A 16656-nucleotide genomic window follows, 5' to 3' on the forward strand; every position below is an offset into this window, starting at 1 on the left:
CACAAGTGTGTCCTATGAGATTAAGAACGGTCTTCCAAATCTCTGTAGCACAGAGGAAAGGACAGTGCTTTGTAAACCAAAGGTTTTTCAAGACCAGTAAGGAATTTATGTTCTGTCTTTTACTCCACTTCACCACTTTTCAACCTATCTTCATATAATTGGTCCCCATTAATGTTCATGATAAAATACCACAATTTCTTTCTACTCGGTCTGTCTCTCATAGGAGGGCTGTGGGCAGTTCAGAAACCCATCCACTAGGGACATCATCATTAGGCAGATGTTTAAAAACAAGATGTTTTTTATTATTTAGATTTTTATTATCGTGAGAATGATTGATGGCTTCCGTTATCGCATTACAACTTTTCAGGAATAAAAAGCCTGAAGTTTCTATTTGCTTGGATTCCCCATTGATGATGTCACTGGTGGACGGGTTTCTGAACTGCCCACAGCCTTCCTATGAGACACAGACCGATTAGAACTTTGTACCATTTCATCATGAACATTAGTGAGGACCAATTATATGAAGATAGGTTGAAAAGTGGTCCTTTAAGGGTTTATAAACTGAAGGTTCTAGGTTGCTACTCCATTACAGTATAGATTAAAGCTATAAGCAATAATACCGGTATGTCAAAATGATTTTCTTTTTGGTATTCAGACAGCCAGCAAAGAGTAAAACGCTCCCAATTTTTTTTGTTGTCTCTGTGACACATCTAGGGGCCACAATCTGCATTCAAAGAAGCTTTGTCATTGGTCGAAAAAAACCAGATCGAAATGACTAACCAATCAGGAAATAGACAGGCAAATCGACCAATGACAAAGCTTCTATGAAAATCTTTGAATGCAGATTGCAGCCACAGTGTGTCACAGAGACTTTTTTTTACCCATTGCTGGCTGTCTGAATGCAACATTCTTGATAGTTGCTCAGGACCTATTTAAGAGTGTGTTTTTTCTCACGGGTCTAGTAATGTTTGTGTGATCCTTTTGTAGGGACACTTTGGCAAGGTGGAGCTGTGTCGCTATGATCCGCGGGGAGATAAAACGGGAGAGTATGTAGCTGTCAAGTCCCTGAAGCCTGAGAGCCTGGGAGAGGATCAGCAGAGTGACAGCCTGCGGCGGGAGATCGGCATCCTCAAAGCACTCTACCATGAGAACATTGTCAAGTACAAGGGCATATGTGAGGAGGAAGGTGAGATGGAGCTCCTCACTCACTCACTCTCTATCACACAAGCACACACACACACACACACACACACACACACACACACACACACACACACATAAATTATTCTCTATGTTGAGCATCATCTCTATTGTATTATGGCCAGTCTGACTGCCTTTCTGTGTGTGTACTGTGTATGTGTAGGTGGTCGGTCTATCAAGCTAATCATGGAGTTCCTCCCAGCTGGCAGTCTGAAGGAGTACCTCCCTCGGAACAAAAACAAGACTAGCTTCAACACTCTGCTCAGCTACGCTGTTCAGATCTGCCAGGTATCACAGCCTTGTATCTAACACTCTGCTCAGCTACGCTGTTCAGATCTGCCAGGTATCACAGCCTTGTATCTAAGACACTCTGCTCAGCTACGCTGTTCAGATCTGCCAGGTATCACAGCCTTGTATCTAACACTCTGCTCAGCTACGCTGTTCAGATCTGCCAGGTATCACAGCCTTGTATCTAACACTCTGCTCAGCTACGCTGTTCAGATCTGCCAGGTATCACAGCCTTGTATCTAAGACACTCTGCTCAGCTACGCTGTTCAGATCTGCCAGGTATCACAGCCTTGTATCTAACACTCTGCTCAGCTACGCTGTTCAGATCTGCCAGGTATCACAGCCTTGTATCCAAGACAGTGGTGGAAAGTAACTTTACTCAAGTACTGTACTCACGATAAATCCCATTTTATAGCATTTCATAGCGCAAATGGGCCATTAATGGGCCTATTTTGACATTCTTGAATTATCTTTATCCATTCTCTCTCCCAGTCCCTTTTCCTCCATCACATCATTATGTAATTTCTACTGTCAAAGATCGCCTGATTAAATATTCCCCCACTAGGCCCCACTAATCACACAAGCAACATTTTTTTCTCAATACATTTCTTAAATTAGCTTTTGATGATGTTCATCTAATGGCTTAGAAAAATGATTGTACTAATGCTAAACTTTCTTGCGAACTCGTGTTTCTCCAATTGGGTTACAGTATGTGTACATGGAGGTACCACAGGAGGTACATGAGAGACTCTTATGTTAACATTCTGTAAACCTGCTGATCTATTCAATGTTAAACCAAATGAAATAAAAAAATTGACTAGCACAACTGGTATGGAATAGAAAGTAATACTTATTTGGACTGAACTGGACTTTACTGAAATGCTTTGTCCACAATTTAAATCAAATCGGCGTATGATTATTATGAGGCAATAATTGTCCTTTCACTCCATTTCCTATTTGTAATTTTAATTTGTCTAAAGGTGGGTTATCATTTACTCATAGGATCCCTATGAGTAAATAGGGTACTATACCCTGAGTATCAGCTAATGGCATCAGGTAGGAGGTACGAGGTCCATGCGTGCAAATATAATAGGTACAAGCATTCCTTTGTCCCTCTGTCAATCGCACTCATTAACAGTCCTTGCAGAGGGCAGACAGCGTAGGGGTCGAAGGTTTTGAGGTGATGTTCTTCCCTTCTTTTGCGCTAAATATGTTGGTGTGTGGTATTTAAACGTTGTACGGGTCACTGTGTGCCTTTGTTGTCTTGTATTGTGTATCTGTATCTGTATCTGTATGCTGCAGGGCGGGTCCTTGGGGTCAAAGACAAATTTGAGATCTTATATAAAGATAGTTTCATAGACGTATCGCAGTATTTACCAAACTCTAATCAAGGTGTGTCCGTTCCTCCAAGGGAATGGATTATCTGGGATCACTGAATTACATCCACCGGGACCTGGCTGCCAGGAATGTTCTGGTGGAGAATGAGAGCACGGTGAAAATTGGAGATTTCGGCCTTACCAAGAGCATCAAGGAGAATGAGGGTTACTACAAAGTCAAGGAGGACCACGACAGCCCTGTGTTCTGGTGAGACAGCTGCACAGGAAGTGTGTGTGTGTGTGTGTGTGTGTGTGTGTGTGTGTGTGTGTGTGTGTGTGGTACTGTATACTCCATTGTGTAAATATGTGAAGTGTTGCATGAACTCAGAAGTGTGTGTGTGTTCTAGGTATGCTCTAGAGTGTCTGACTCTACGCAAGTTCTACAAGGCTTCAGATGTGTGGTCCTTCGGTGTGACTATGTATGAGCTCATCACCTACTGTGACTCTGCCTCCAGTCCAATGCAGGTCAGCACACACACACACACACACACACACATATACACACACACAGTGCATAAAAACTACAGATGTCTTTCACTTTGGGTGCACACATGCAGACATGTGTGTGACAGATGATGGTGCCTGTCTCTGTCCAGAGTGGCAGAGGAGATAATAATAATAATTATGGATTGCATTTTTATAGCGCATTTCTAGGCACTACGTGCCTACTCAAAGTGCTTTACAATGGTCCATTCATTCATACATTGGGAGGTGAAGCGGCGAACAGTCAACACCAGCGTCCTCACTTCCCACATTCACACACCAATGGTGGCAACCACTGGGAGCAATCAGGGGTCCAGTATCTTGCCCAAGGACACTTCGACATGTAGACAGGAGCTGGGATTCGAACCGCCGACCCACAGATCATTGGTACCTGCTCTAGCTCCTGAGCCACAGCCACCCGAGATGAGCGACTCAGCTGTGTCCAATGCGGCATGTACTTTACATTTGTAAATGTCACTAATAGGAAGGTGAAGCCCTTTTGAGGTAGATTTGACAGTAGTTATTTTTCCCCCTTCTTATAGAGTTTTGATTCAGAAGTGTATCTCCAGCTCTTTATTAAACAGAAAATGCATTTTCAGGTCGAAATCAGGATGGAGAACTCACACAGGAATCAGGATACAGATCCAATCAGGATCCAAACAAAACAATATCACCTACAGTAGCCATTAAGCCCTGTTTTACACCCAACGGTATTATGCAAAAATAGTGAACATATTTAGAAAGCATGTAGAAATGATACGTAGCTTGTGATAGTTCAGTCGGCTATACTCGAGGGGTTACCACAATGCATTACTTTGTGGGTGTATACAGTGTTATGCAAGACCCATCTGACCAATTAAGCCCACCTACTGTAAGTCTGTGTTCTTCCTGCGTTCCTAGTGCATTTGGGTTCCTGGTTGTTGTTATGCGCCGTTTGCTGCCACCACAGCACCACCGGTGGGCTCTGCTATTAGTTCTGTTTAGGGGGGAGGGGGGGTGTTATAGTATCTATCTCCCTGCTCTCTCTCATTTTTAATAATGGCTGTCGAATTGTAGCAGAGCCGAACACCAAGAAATGTTATATCCACACTAGTATTTTCATTCTATAATAAAATATTGGTTCAATCTATATACTCGACCATGAATCTATTATTTTGTTAAATGACTGATTATCGATTTTTTTTTAATAACCAATTAAATAAAGTAAATAATAAATTGATGCACACCAATAATAAAAAGTCTAATAAATGTGACTCTTAACACATCTTTGTCTGCTCCCCCTGCACAGCGCTTTTCTGATATGATTGGTCCAATCCATGGTCGAATGACTCTCACACGATTGGTGGAGATTCTGGAGGAAGGGAGGAGGTTGCCCTGCCCTGAGAACTGCCCTGAGCCAGTAAGCATTAATGCTCCATCTTCTCAAATGTTTTCGTGACAAGGACCCCTTGTCATAATATTATTTCATTGCAGGGACCCCACATTAGCTTTCCTTTCTCGTTCATGAATACCGGTAGTTCAATTTCACCGAATCATCCCGTGCACAGGATTGGACCCATTCGGGCCGCTCGTTTGATACCCTGAGCTAAGACGACAGTGCTGGAATAGCATTCAGAACGTCATGTTATTGGTTTGTTTTTTATCGCAGGTGTACGCGCTGATGCGTAGGTGCTGGGAGAAGCTCCCCGATGACAGAATTGACTTCAAGGGCCTGATCGAGGAGTTGACCCGCATGCAGCCACGCTGACCTTACACGGTGACCTATAAAAATGATGACCTTGACCTCAACTTCTCTGAGGCTCATGAAGGGAAGTCACTATCAGATCTCCTTCACCCACCGTGCCTATTTGAGGGAAACACACACTAAAACCTATCCCCAGATCGGTCTCCGTAGTAGTCACAACTTAATTTTAATTTTACTTTTACGAAGAGGGACAATCCTTGGAGACCAGAGGTCACGGTCACGGCCAGAGGTTCACGCAAGGCTGCATTCCATGTCTACCACCCACCTCTATGGAATAAACACCATCGTAATCAGGTTAATTTGCTGAACGTTTTATATTTTTGCTTGCCGTTCAGACAAGTCCAGTGTAAGGTTAGTCCAATATGAAATGAAAATAAATGTACTGATATACTGTATTTTAATCCTGTCCGGGTAGGGGACAGCACCTTTAAAGTATAACCCTGTAGGTCCAGTTTTCACTAAATGTGATCTTATTTCTAACAAAGTAATCCAAATGTAGCCAAATACCTGAACTGCAAAGCTCAGTCAGACGCATATGTCATACCGTATAATCTATGGGCCTTCTTATTGTAATCATATATTGAATTGAGGGGTTCATATTGCTGGCATTTCTGATGCTGACAATGAAAACATGGACACATCCCACACCCACAGTGAGTTGAAGAGTTTTGAAGGACCTCTGTCAGCCCCTGTCCTTTTGAAGGACACCGACCATCACTGGGAAATGCTAGAGTGGATGTTGTGCAAAGAAGATGGTTGAATGGGACAACGGCTGTAACGCACAAGGCACATAATGTGGTTTTCCACTCTCGATCAAAATGTTTTCTCCTAGAGAAATTGTGCCACAAAAATCTCTATCTCCCTGACCTGAACCAAAGATCATGCAGCGCACACACATAGATCTTCCTCATTCGTGCTTTTCTAACAGAGTATCCTACTCTTTCTGGAGGAGATATACTGGCTGAATTTACTGTATGTATGTGAGAGGTTAAAAATGAATTTGTGTCACTGATCTAATCTTCTGTAACAACAGGATAGGTTCTGTTCTGCAGTGAGTGAATTACTATATATTTTCCTTGTGCCAGCCTGAAGACTTGGTTATACATAGTTGTGCACAGGAGTTGTGCTCCAAAAATTACCGATCTATAAGCTTGTGAGTTTTTAGATTGGCTATTTTCAGTAACTATTTGGGTGAGTAATATGCTTCCAGGGTCTCTGTCAGAGCCATTCAGCGCTATGCTCTGTATCTATTGATCCTCTGGCTCTTGAATGTTGAATCTCCAAATTCGTTAGTGTTGCTGTTGCAATGCCAAAACGTCATGCCTGGCCTCCAGGTAGACAAAAAAAATACTTTCTGTGTGTTTGTGCGAGTGGATAAAGAAGGAAGTAAGAAAGCGTTTGCTATGGTTGGACACTTGATGGCAGTAGAAGACATTTTATTGTTTATAATTCTGAATGTAGCTTTATGCCTTCATTTGCAATGTCTTTATAAGAGTACCAATACTGAGTGTAACATTTCTGATATACATTGTTATTTTGAGCCTAATTTGAACCTATTACTATATTTGTTAAGTTGATTGTTTTCACAGTCAACATTGGAGCATGATGGAGATTAAGTGAGGGTACTGTATACTGTAAGTGAAAGATTAAGTGAGGGTACTGTATACTGTTACAGACAAGATACAGACATCGTGTCCTATTATGCTGAATTGCTCTTTTAACCCATTCTGACCTGAGATCAGATTCATACGAGGTTTCCACTGGACACACACTGGTCTGATGAACCCATTCTGACCTGAGATCAGATTCTAAAAATGTCAGTCGTTCTTCGAATTTTTCAAAAATAGCAGACCTACAAGCTCGTATCGCGCCACTCGGTGGCGCGATATGAGCTTGTAGATCTGCTATTTTTCAATAGGTAAAGCATAACATGATGCTAACACCAAAATGGGTGCCCGGTCAGAATGGGTTAAGACCGACCGTCTTTTTTTATATAATATGAAACGTGTATGCTTGTGTAGTTTTTAATTACGTGTAACATTTTATCATTTTAATTTCATACACTTTATGCCTGGAAAAGTATGGAAGTTACGTATATTCTATTCGCTGTTTTTGAGCAGGGGGTGTAGTCTAATTTAACCTCATTTAACCATGGCAGTCCCTATTTTGGGCATGTCATTATAGTTGGAAATATCCCTGATTCTTGAAATCTTTTAAAGATTTTTCTGAAACATTCAAGCATGTTCACAATGTTCAAAAATAGTTTTCAAAAACCAGAAGAAAAAACTAACAAACATACAGGTTATGCTTGGCTATTTTTGCTATTCATTATTATATTATTATACAAAAAGTATAGGGCTTAAGTAGTCCAGGTAAAAAAAACATTGTTGCGTCCGAAACCCTATGTGATATGCTACACAGTATGCTATTTTCACTTTGAACATACTACATAATTCCATGCCATGGAGTGAGTTTTTAATAACGCAGAGCAAATGAAACGTATATTTACACTTAAATTCGAGAGTTATTATTACCGATGACTGTTGTTCTTTGGAGTCCGCTATAGAGGGTATGCGCATGCTTAAAGTGAATGGCACATCGAGTGGAAAAGCAACAGGCAAAGTGAGTTTAACATTGTTTAATGCACTCAGATAGGACTTTTCTGTTTGGATGTATGGGCTGTCAGGGCCAGAAAGTAGTTTTTTGCCACTCAGTAGGCATTCCTGCATAACTTCCGGGTTTGATGATGATGTCACAGGCATACCCTCTATTGCTGTTTTCATAGAAGCCGGGCAACTACCGCATTGCATTGTGGGATTTTTTACAGCCATGTAGTGTCAGGCCCCCAGAACGGCTGGCTAACCCAGCTGCACCCCGTGTAGCTGTGGTTTAACATTGAGCCCTCATTAGCACTTCCGCATTTTGGACACCAAATTTTGGTCGAAAAAATGTGTAGAGCGTTTTTTCCGGGTGCTTCAAAACGTCACTGAGGAACTTCCATTGGAATGAATAGCAGGAGGCTGTCACTCCCGCTCCACTCTCTATCCTTTATAACTCTATGCCAGGCCCCCAGAGTGGTTGGGAAACATTGAAGCCGCCTTACCCTACTGGCCAAAGCTGGGACTGCAGGCGGGCGAAATACGTGCGTGAGAAAAGGAGCGCACAGCTGGGGTTTAAAGGAGAATTTCAGACTAGTAGTATTAGTATTGCAATTTCAGATGTGGCTCATCTGTGTTGAATGGACCCAAGATCCACACAGCTACAAATGTGCAAAAAGTCACAAAATCACTGCAGGTTGTGAACGGTCAGTTCTACTACTTTTACTGTGAATTTGTTTGGACGAGGGATGGGCGTGGTCAACAGTCATCATACTTTAGAACACACACCTGAGTTTCAGTCCACTTTTTATTTAGGAATGTAAAAGACAATTCCTTCTGCTCAAAAGAGGAGAGAGAGAGAAAAGAAACAAATATATATTTTTGAAAAGAATAAGACAAGTGGGAAAAATTGTACATAAATACACCATGACAAAATAAATAAAAATCGATGTCCATCGTGTTTTGTGTGTCAAAGTCCAAAAGCATCAAATGTAATTTTATGAACTACCGAAAACATGTTTCTTCTTTGTTCTGTACATCACATAGTGGCATGCTAAAATTCAATTGCTTCTAGAAATACTTTTATTCACAGTAAAACGATATCAATATTATTGTAATATAAAATATTGCAAAATCTACAGTACAGTACATTTCAGGTCAGAAAAGAAAAGAAAATCCACAATTTAAAAGCAAACTGTACAAAGCAAAAACCACAGCATAACTATATATTATATATACTGTATCACCATCACAACGCCTCCAAGTCACAATTACTTGACTACTGTATTGCAGAAGCTTTGTGATGTCACACACCAGTTGTCCTCAACCTGTAGGTCGGGACCCCGAGGTTCCCCACACGCAGGGGGACGGCTCCCCAGATGACAGTGAAGTGACAATTTAAGGACCTTTAAAGACCTTTATAAAACTTAAGAAAAGAGACCATTACTGCATCAAAATTAATCAACAAACTATCCTATAAACCTGGTCAAACACTGTCAAATAATATTAGAAAGAGGCAAGAATTGTGAGAATAGTCGATCTACAAGCTCACGTGAGCTTATATATCGGCTATTTTCACAAAATGTATCTGTGAAACAGTCCAACAAAATGGTATGCCTCAACTCCTGCATACCAAGTGCTTATCAGGGTTGGGGGTCCCAGTTCATGATTATTTTGGGGGTCACAGCCTGAAAAGGTTGAAAACCACTGTATACACATACACCAGTGTTTCCCATTTTGTGGTCGCGGATTTATTTGTATGGGTTGCACATAAATATATATATTTTTTAATTATTTAAAAAGATTTTCAAAAATGTCAAAACTAAAAAATATTTTTCATTCATTTCATTTCAATAAACTAGAGCGGTGCCCGTTGGGCACTGGCCTACTTGGAACGATGCAAGTTGGAAATGCATGCCCCATGCACCCAGATATTATGCGTTGGAGCCTCTACAGTGGTGCCTGTTGAGCACTGGCGTACTTGGAAGGATGCAAGTTGGAAATGCATGCCCCACCCAGATACTATGTCTGTGTCCCTTTTACCTCCATATATGGAGTTCTTTGTCAGGCATGCCCAAATATGGAATCTATGCAGACGCCAGAATGATGCCATAATAGGCCAGCTCCATATATAGACCCTGGGCAAGGGCCCTGTCCAGACCCGGAAAGAGGCCTTTTTGGGGCGGTTCTGGAAAATCGTGGTTTCCGACCGACTCGACACCCCCTGTGGTGGTGTGGAACGCTTGTGTTGAATTTGAAGTCGGTGGGGCAAACGGCTCTCGAGTTACGTGGATTACACACGTACGTACAGACAGACAGAGACTTGGTGCATTTATAGATAGATAGATAGAAGGTTTTAACACATTTAGCAAGTAGTGAAAATAGCCTATGTACAAGCTGACAACGCGTCGCATATTGTGAGCTTGTAGTCTGCAGCCAAATAGATGTTATTTTGGGGGTCCCAGACATAAAAGGTTGCAATAGAGGGCTAGGCTGGCTACAGCCCTGAATCGCTAAGTGAAACGAAATGAAAATTCAGTGTCAAGCTGATAGAGGGCATGAACATTGAACATTATGATATGACCACAAAGGACATGGATTAAAGGCTTCATACACAAAAGATGAACGTCTGATTTGTAACCCAATGAGATCTACATATGATGTTTCCATGTGTATGGAACGAAATTTGTTTAAAGTTCATGTCATGTGAGGTTATACAGATAAAGAAATGGAATCCCAAGCCTTTCTCTACAATATAACTTGAAAGTTCAAAGCAACACAGGATTGACTTGTGAATGATGCCCACATCTGTGCCCGCATCTGTGGATGCAAAACAATGTCACAGAAGGCCGTGAGTGGAAGTACTATGAATGCGCATGGCAGGCTTCGTCAGTTCAGTGGTACTAAATTCATGTGTATTGCCATAGCCCCCCATCTGAAAAGACCCCATAAGAAAAGTATGAGCAAGAATTCACATTATCATGTGCTCACTGCTCAGGGCTGGTTTCTGCAAAAAGCCTGGGGCCAGACCAGACACACATAATGATAATGTTAATTCACATGACCGAGGTGGTTTACCTATATACGACAGCATTTGTGTTGTTAAAAGTATCCCAAATTAAAAGATTTCAACGCGTAAAAAGTTTAAGCGTAAGATTGTTATGCTATATTAAATCTATTTTGCCGGGTATGCCGGGTACTTTGAGAACCACTGGTTTAGTGTCCCTCTGAGCCTTATGGGTCAAATTATGGATCCTTTTTATGTCAGGGCTGGAATGGTATAGACTTTGATAGTTTTTGCAGTGTATGAAACACTGATCAAAGTGTTGAATGCATTCCTTGTGCATGTACTGAGTTGTCATTCCATTTTCTTCTGTATGTTCCTGGCATACTGTGGTTCTACACTGCTCTTAATTACAGTAATTTACATTGTGTTATGAGGTCATCATCATGGTTAGTAGAGGCTAATCACGCAGCATGTTTGTCCGGGGACTCCTGTCCAGCTCAGGCTTCAGACATGCCTCCTCAGGAGACTTTGGCTCAGATCTGAACACCTTCGGTGGTTGTAGCATAATATAATATAATGTGTATATTCAATTTCATTTAACATTTCTGCCATTTTGGATCACTTAATTCATGTGGGCCCATGAAATCACCTCACTGACAGTTTAAACTGTCTGGACTGGTAGAAGTACACACTGCTGGAAGAGCCTGTATATTTTTGTGTGTGCATGTACGTGTGACAGCTCAAGGTGCATTATGCAGTGTGTGGCACACATAACCAGAGAGGAGAGACAGGGAGAAATAAAGGGGAAGGAAAGGAATTCAGCTGAAAAATGAGATCCAATCCATATCTCTCTCTCTCTAAATGGTGCATTTATATAGCCTTATCCAAGGCGCTTTACAGAGATTGTGCATTACATTCACCCATTCACACAGACACACACACATTCACACACCGATGCCGCCGTGCTGGAGGAAACCATGCACCAACCTGCACATCGGGAGCAATTAGGGGTTCAGAGTCTTGCTCAAGGTCACTTGCCTGGGTTCGAACTGGGAACCTTGTGGTTCCCATCCAGTCACTCTACCCCACCTCTCTCTCCACTTGCCCCACACTTGAAAGGAACACATTTTTAGTAATGTATACCACCTCTCACCACACACACATACAACACATTCTAAAACGGGTAGTCCCAATACTTGATTCTGATTGTCTGGTTACCGTCACGTGACCGGTGTAAATTCCACCGATAACACACTCCTTCAATCACTGGGGCTACTTGCCGAGCAAAACAAGGAAGTGATGTGGCTCGCTCTGGTGGCGCAAAGCGTAGCTACTTTTGTGAATTCAATCGTTTTATTAGGTTAATATTGCTATATGTTTGTAACCGTTTTAGAAAAGCAATAAGCCACTCGAGGCCCCAGCTTACCGGGTATTTTACACTGGCCGGGTAGACCTGAGGCTGTGCCTCGGGTCTGCCTACGCCTCCAGCCAGTGTAAAATACCCGGTAACCTGAGACCTCTCGTGGCTTATTGCTTAAACACAACACACGCAAACACACAAGCGCAAGAAGCCCTATTACTCGTGTTAAAGGCAATAGGAGAAAAATTAGCAGGTCTCTCTCCCACACACAGAGAGCTCTGTACTCCACTGCGTTCACACGCTGTAATGGCTTTACTGTACTGTGGGCAAGGCAAAGAAAGGAAAAGGCTAATACTGTACAATCAGTGAAACTGCCACCGAAGAAACTAACATACATGACAGACAGCAGCACAGACCAGCAGGAAGACAGTGTCTGGCAGACAGCGGGTCTGTATGAACTCGCATGTGCACTGATCCATATACTGTACGCACAAACGGGCATGGATACTGTGTCCGTGCCTAAAGACATCCGTGTGCAAAGTCCCCTCTGCTAGTGTAAGGTGCCACACACATTTCTATTTCCTCCCAAGCATTGCCTTTTAGAGAGGTGGTGGAAGAGAGAGAGTCCAGTTGACAAATGCTCATCCACTCACACCAGGAAGCAAAACAAACTGTGGCTCAGAGCCAGGCAACAGTTAGAAAGCTTGTCCACTGGAGAACATCACTCAATGGTGTCTAAATACGTTAGTTGTTGTGTTAATACAAGGCTCTAGCTGTTGAGAGGAAGGCATGACTTTGATTCGGTTATTTTGTGTCCCCAAATGAATGAAGAGAATCGATTTTCATGGGGAGATGCAAAAGCACTGTTTATGAATTGACCACAGGTGAAAGCTGTGACATGAATTAAATCTAAACGCAAATTATCCAGTGTCACTCAACAAAGAACTGCATCTAAAGAGTGGTCAATGAAGGTCCATGCATTCTCCCACAATGTGTCAAATACTACTATGCTAGCAATTTGGGAGTAACATCCACTTTCATCCCACACTGCACCACATTCACTGTACAATATGTGATGTGGTGCATATTACATGTGATTACGAAATTCTCCAGCGGCTCAAAGCTTGATATTTAACCCCAGGAAATCAGCAGGGAAATATAGGCTGAACTATAACTGATATACAATTCTTACATAACTCGGACGCTGCTGAGTTGGCTTAAGGTGACATCGCAACGTAAGCTTGCTCGGTGGTTAATCTTTTCTATCTGACTAGTTTGTTACTAGTGATATTTGATACATAACTATACCATAATTGATTTGGTGCAAGTGAACCTACCATTCTCTGTTCGATAACCTGAATGTGGTCTTATTCTTATCCCAATAGAGCATCGCAGTCCCTCCCCCTTTCAGAACGGCGAGTGGCCCAGGAAATGAAAAGCTATGCATTTTTCCCATAGCCATTTCTGAAAGTATTTATTTAAAGACGGTTACGCCGCGGACAAAGCCAACTCGGATCGTGACAAATCATGACAATGAACACAATATTTTGGGCCGATCAAATCATTAGAAAGAAGAAAATAAAGGCAGGAGACAAGACTATTTGTTTTGTTTTTCTTCTTATAAATTATTTGATCGGCCCAAAATATTGTGTTCATTGTCATGATTTGTCACGATCCGAGTTGGCTTTGTCCACGGCGTAACCGTCTTTAAATAAATACTTTCAGAAACGGCTATGGGAAAAATGCATTGCTTTTCATTTCCTGGGCCACTCGCCGTTCTGAAAGGGGGAGGGACTGCAACGCTCTATGGGGAGAAACTCAAGTAAGACTTGTGCGATATACAATACATGGCTATTGGCTATATACAATACATTATTGACCAGCATTCTCAGGTCCATTTACTATTGGATAAATGTGTGAGCTTTTCTCCAGGGCAACAAAAGGAATATTGTTTTCAAACATTTTGTCAGCACTGGCAGGACAAGAACGTGCATACAACTAGCTTGTAAGACATGGAAAACTATGGCATGTCTTTATTAGAGCCTTAGATGTCTGTTTGTTAGACAGGATGTCTGCACCAGAAGCAAATAATAATAATACAATTCCCTCTTAATATGAATTAGATTGAAACTAACCCTCTGGCTATTTCACCAGTAAAACCTAGACTGTCACAGCCCTGGCCACAGTCTGTGCCACACCCACTCATCCACTGCCCTGATGACTACCTGGACCCACCTGTGTGTCTCACCTCACCTGCTCCCTAATTAACCTAGTCTATATATAGCCCTTGATGCCCTCATGTGTTTGTTGGATTATCAGTTTGCTCTGCCTTGTGAATACGTTTATTCTTGCCTTGTATGGTGTACCTTATTTTCTAAGTAAAATACTTTAAGTTATTCCTGATGTCCTGTGTTCTGCATTTTGGATCCTTACCTGGGAGAGAAGCCTGACATAGACATTGATAGCTGAAGAACCGGCAGACAAACCACAATATGAGAACACATTGGGTATGTATTTTTCCCTGTTAAGAAAACTGTGACGAGAGATATCACTGATACAGGTTACAATTACTATTTAAAAAAGCCTTCATCAGAGCTGGCTCATAGCTCAATGCTCATAGCCGAAACATGTAAGCGTTCCTTTTTGGTGTGTAAAGAAATGGAAATGTGAGTACTTTGTCTGCCATTTATTACATGTTTGGATGTGCTACCTTTTTGGATTTTTTTTAATTCCAATTTTTTGATGTTTACTGGATTTGGGTTTAGCACATACAATTACTATTTGTTACAAGAGGTTCCTTCTAATGGCTGCTTGAAAGGAATTCAATACTGGAGGCTAACTCACTGTAAGAAATATATCATTTTTTAAATAAATTCCCATTCAGTGTCCTAGTAATTCCCTTACAGAGCAACAAAGAAGGGACATGGCAGTGACTTCATAAGACATCACAGGATCCCAGAGAAGAGGCAATAAATAAGGTACGCAATACCATGCTGTGCCTACAAAACGGGCGCCCGACTGTAGTTGGGGGGGGGGAGAAACTGTGTATGGTGCACATTACCCTAAATTCTGAGGAGATAGCAAGACGAGACGAGACTAGAGCAAAGGGGTAGAGTGGGAAGAAGTTTCACGAATAGGTTTTTTTTTTTTTTTTTGGTAACAGAGTTGTGACTAAAGCCTTTAGTGGTTTCTGTCTGTGTGGAATAATCTGGAGTAAACTCAGGGAAGCTTTATTATGGCCTAGATGCTAAGAAAATCAACGTATTATAAAATAAAATGTATTTGATTACTTTTAAATGTTATGTTTGTTTGTTAGTTTTCATTGAAAAGTGAATGGTTTTGAATGCCTTTTAATCCTATACATAAACTGGTGGTGCAGCCCCCCAGGGGGCATATAAGGGGTGGGGCGGGGCAATATTTTTCAGGCCTTGTTACATGATCAGGCCCCTATCACAGCACTGTGTGACAGGGATGTCAGGCCCTGTCACAGGGCCTGACATCCCTGTGGCAAGGCAGGTAATCCCCGGCAGATTACCCCGGGAGAATGTTACCATGGGAAAGAAAAGGTCCATGACAGCCCTGCCATTCAGTGCTGTGAGAGGGACCTGATGTGACAGGGCCTGACATCTATACAATTCTAGTTACAATTTAATTCTCTCCCTGGGAAGTAGGCTAATAATTACATAATAATCACAGTCCACGTTAATGTAAATCTGATATGTGGAAATTAGATGTTTTCTGCAACACAACACAATACAATACACATTAAATAAATAAAGCCTTACACTTTAATTGGGTGTGGGAGGCGGTAAGGGACCTGGATATATAGGAGGCACTGGCCCAAAAAAGGTTAGGAAACACTGCTCTAGGCCACAAAGGAGCTAAAAATGTCCATTAATGGTTGTATGGCTTTCTATAATCTATATTATAATTGGTATGCACCAGTAAACTTTTATCCAATGGTTATAAAAGGCAGAAAAACAGGCTTCCATTCACTGTCTACGAGACCATGCAGACTTACTTTTGCCAATTTCCACAGTTAAGGGCTGTGATTGGTTGAGGCCATAGTTCCTGATGCGCCCTCAAGCTAGCATCCAAAATGGCTGATTGTTTCCTATGGTTACAGATAGCAAAACATACCCCCATGCAGTCTCAAGCACACGCACACACACCCACCCACACACATGCACACACGTCAACAACTCCATAGAAATGCAGTATAACGTAATGCATGGGCAATTAAAAAATATATTAAGTAGGGTGGAGGATCAGTTGAAGTTGTGTGTAACAGTAAAGACCCATATTTCCTCTTTTCAAGAGGAAGAGAGAATTATCAATAGATAGAGAGATTGAAAGAGATAGATAGATAAAGTAAAGGCTGACTAAAAAACTTAGCAGCTTATACACCGATAATGTACCTTATATTAGAAAACAAAATGTACAAGTTATAGTTTGTTAAACATTTACACATTGACTGAGAGGATAGTTTGAGTTAAGGCTTGAACAGGACAAAAGCAAGTGTGTGTGTGTGTGTGTGTGTGTGTGTGTGTGTGTGTGTGTGTGTGTGTGTGTGTGTGTGTGTGTGTGTGTGTGTGTGTGTG

At 41.7% G+C, this 16656-nt stretch overlaps 1 protein-coding gene across 4 annotated transcripts in view; it reads left to right on the forward strand.

The window, feature by feature from the left end:
* jak1 (Janus kinase 1) overlaps positions 1-8649 on the forward strand; it is a 44298-nt gene extending 35649 nt beyond the window's left edge. For all 4 annotated transcript variants that reach the window (XM_080769503.1, XM_080769502.1, XM_080769504.1 and 1 more), the window contains 6 exons: positions 988-1186; positions 1364-1488; positions 2900-3072; positions 3212-3329; positions 4636-4746; positions 4996-8649. In XM_080769503.1, coding sequence (XP_080625629.1) covers positions 988-1186; positions 1364-1488; positions 2900-3072; positions 3212-3329; positions 4636-4746; positions 4996-5094 — 825 coding nt within the window. In that variant the 3' untranslated portion in view covers positions 5095-8649. The remainder of the gene's footprint in view (positions 1-987; positions 1187-1363; positions 1489-2899; positions 3073-3211; positions 3330-4635; positions 4747-4995) is intronic.
* The last annotated feature ends 8007 nt before the right edge of the window (positions 8650-16656 follow it).

Source organism: Protomyctophum bolini (genome assembly GCF_963924005.1).
Source record: "Protomyctophum bolini genome assembly, chromosome: 8".
NCBI lineage: Eukaryota > Metazoa > Chordata > Actinopteri > Myctophiformes > Myctophidae > Protomyctophum > Protomyctophum bolini.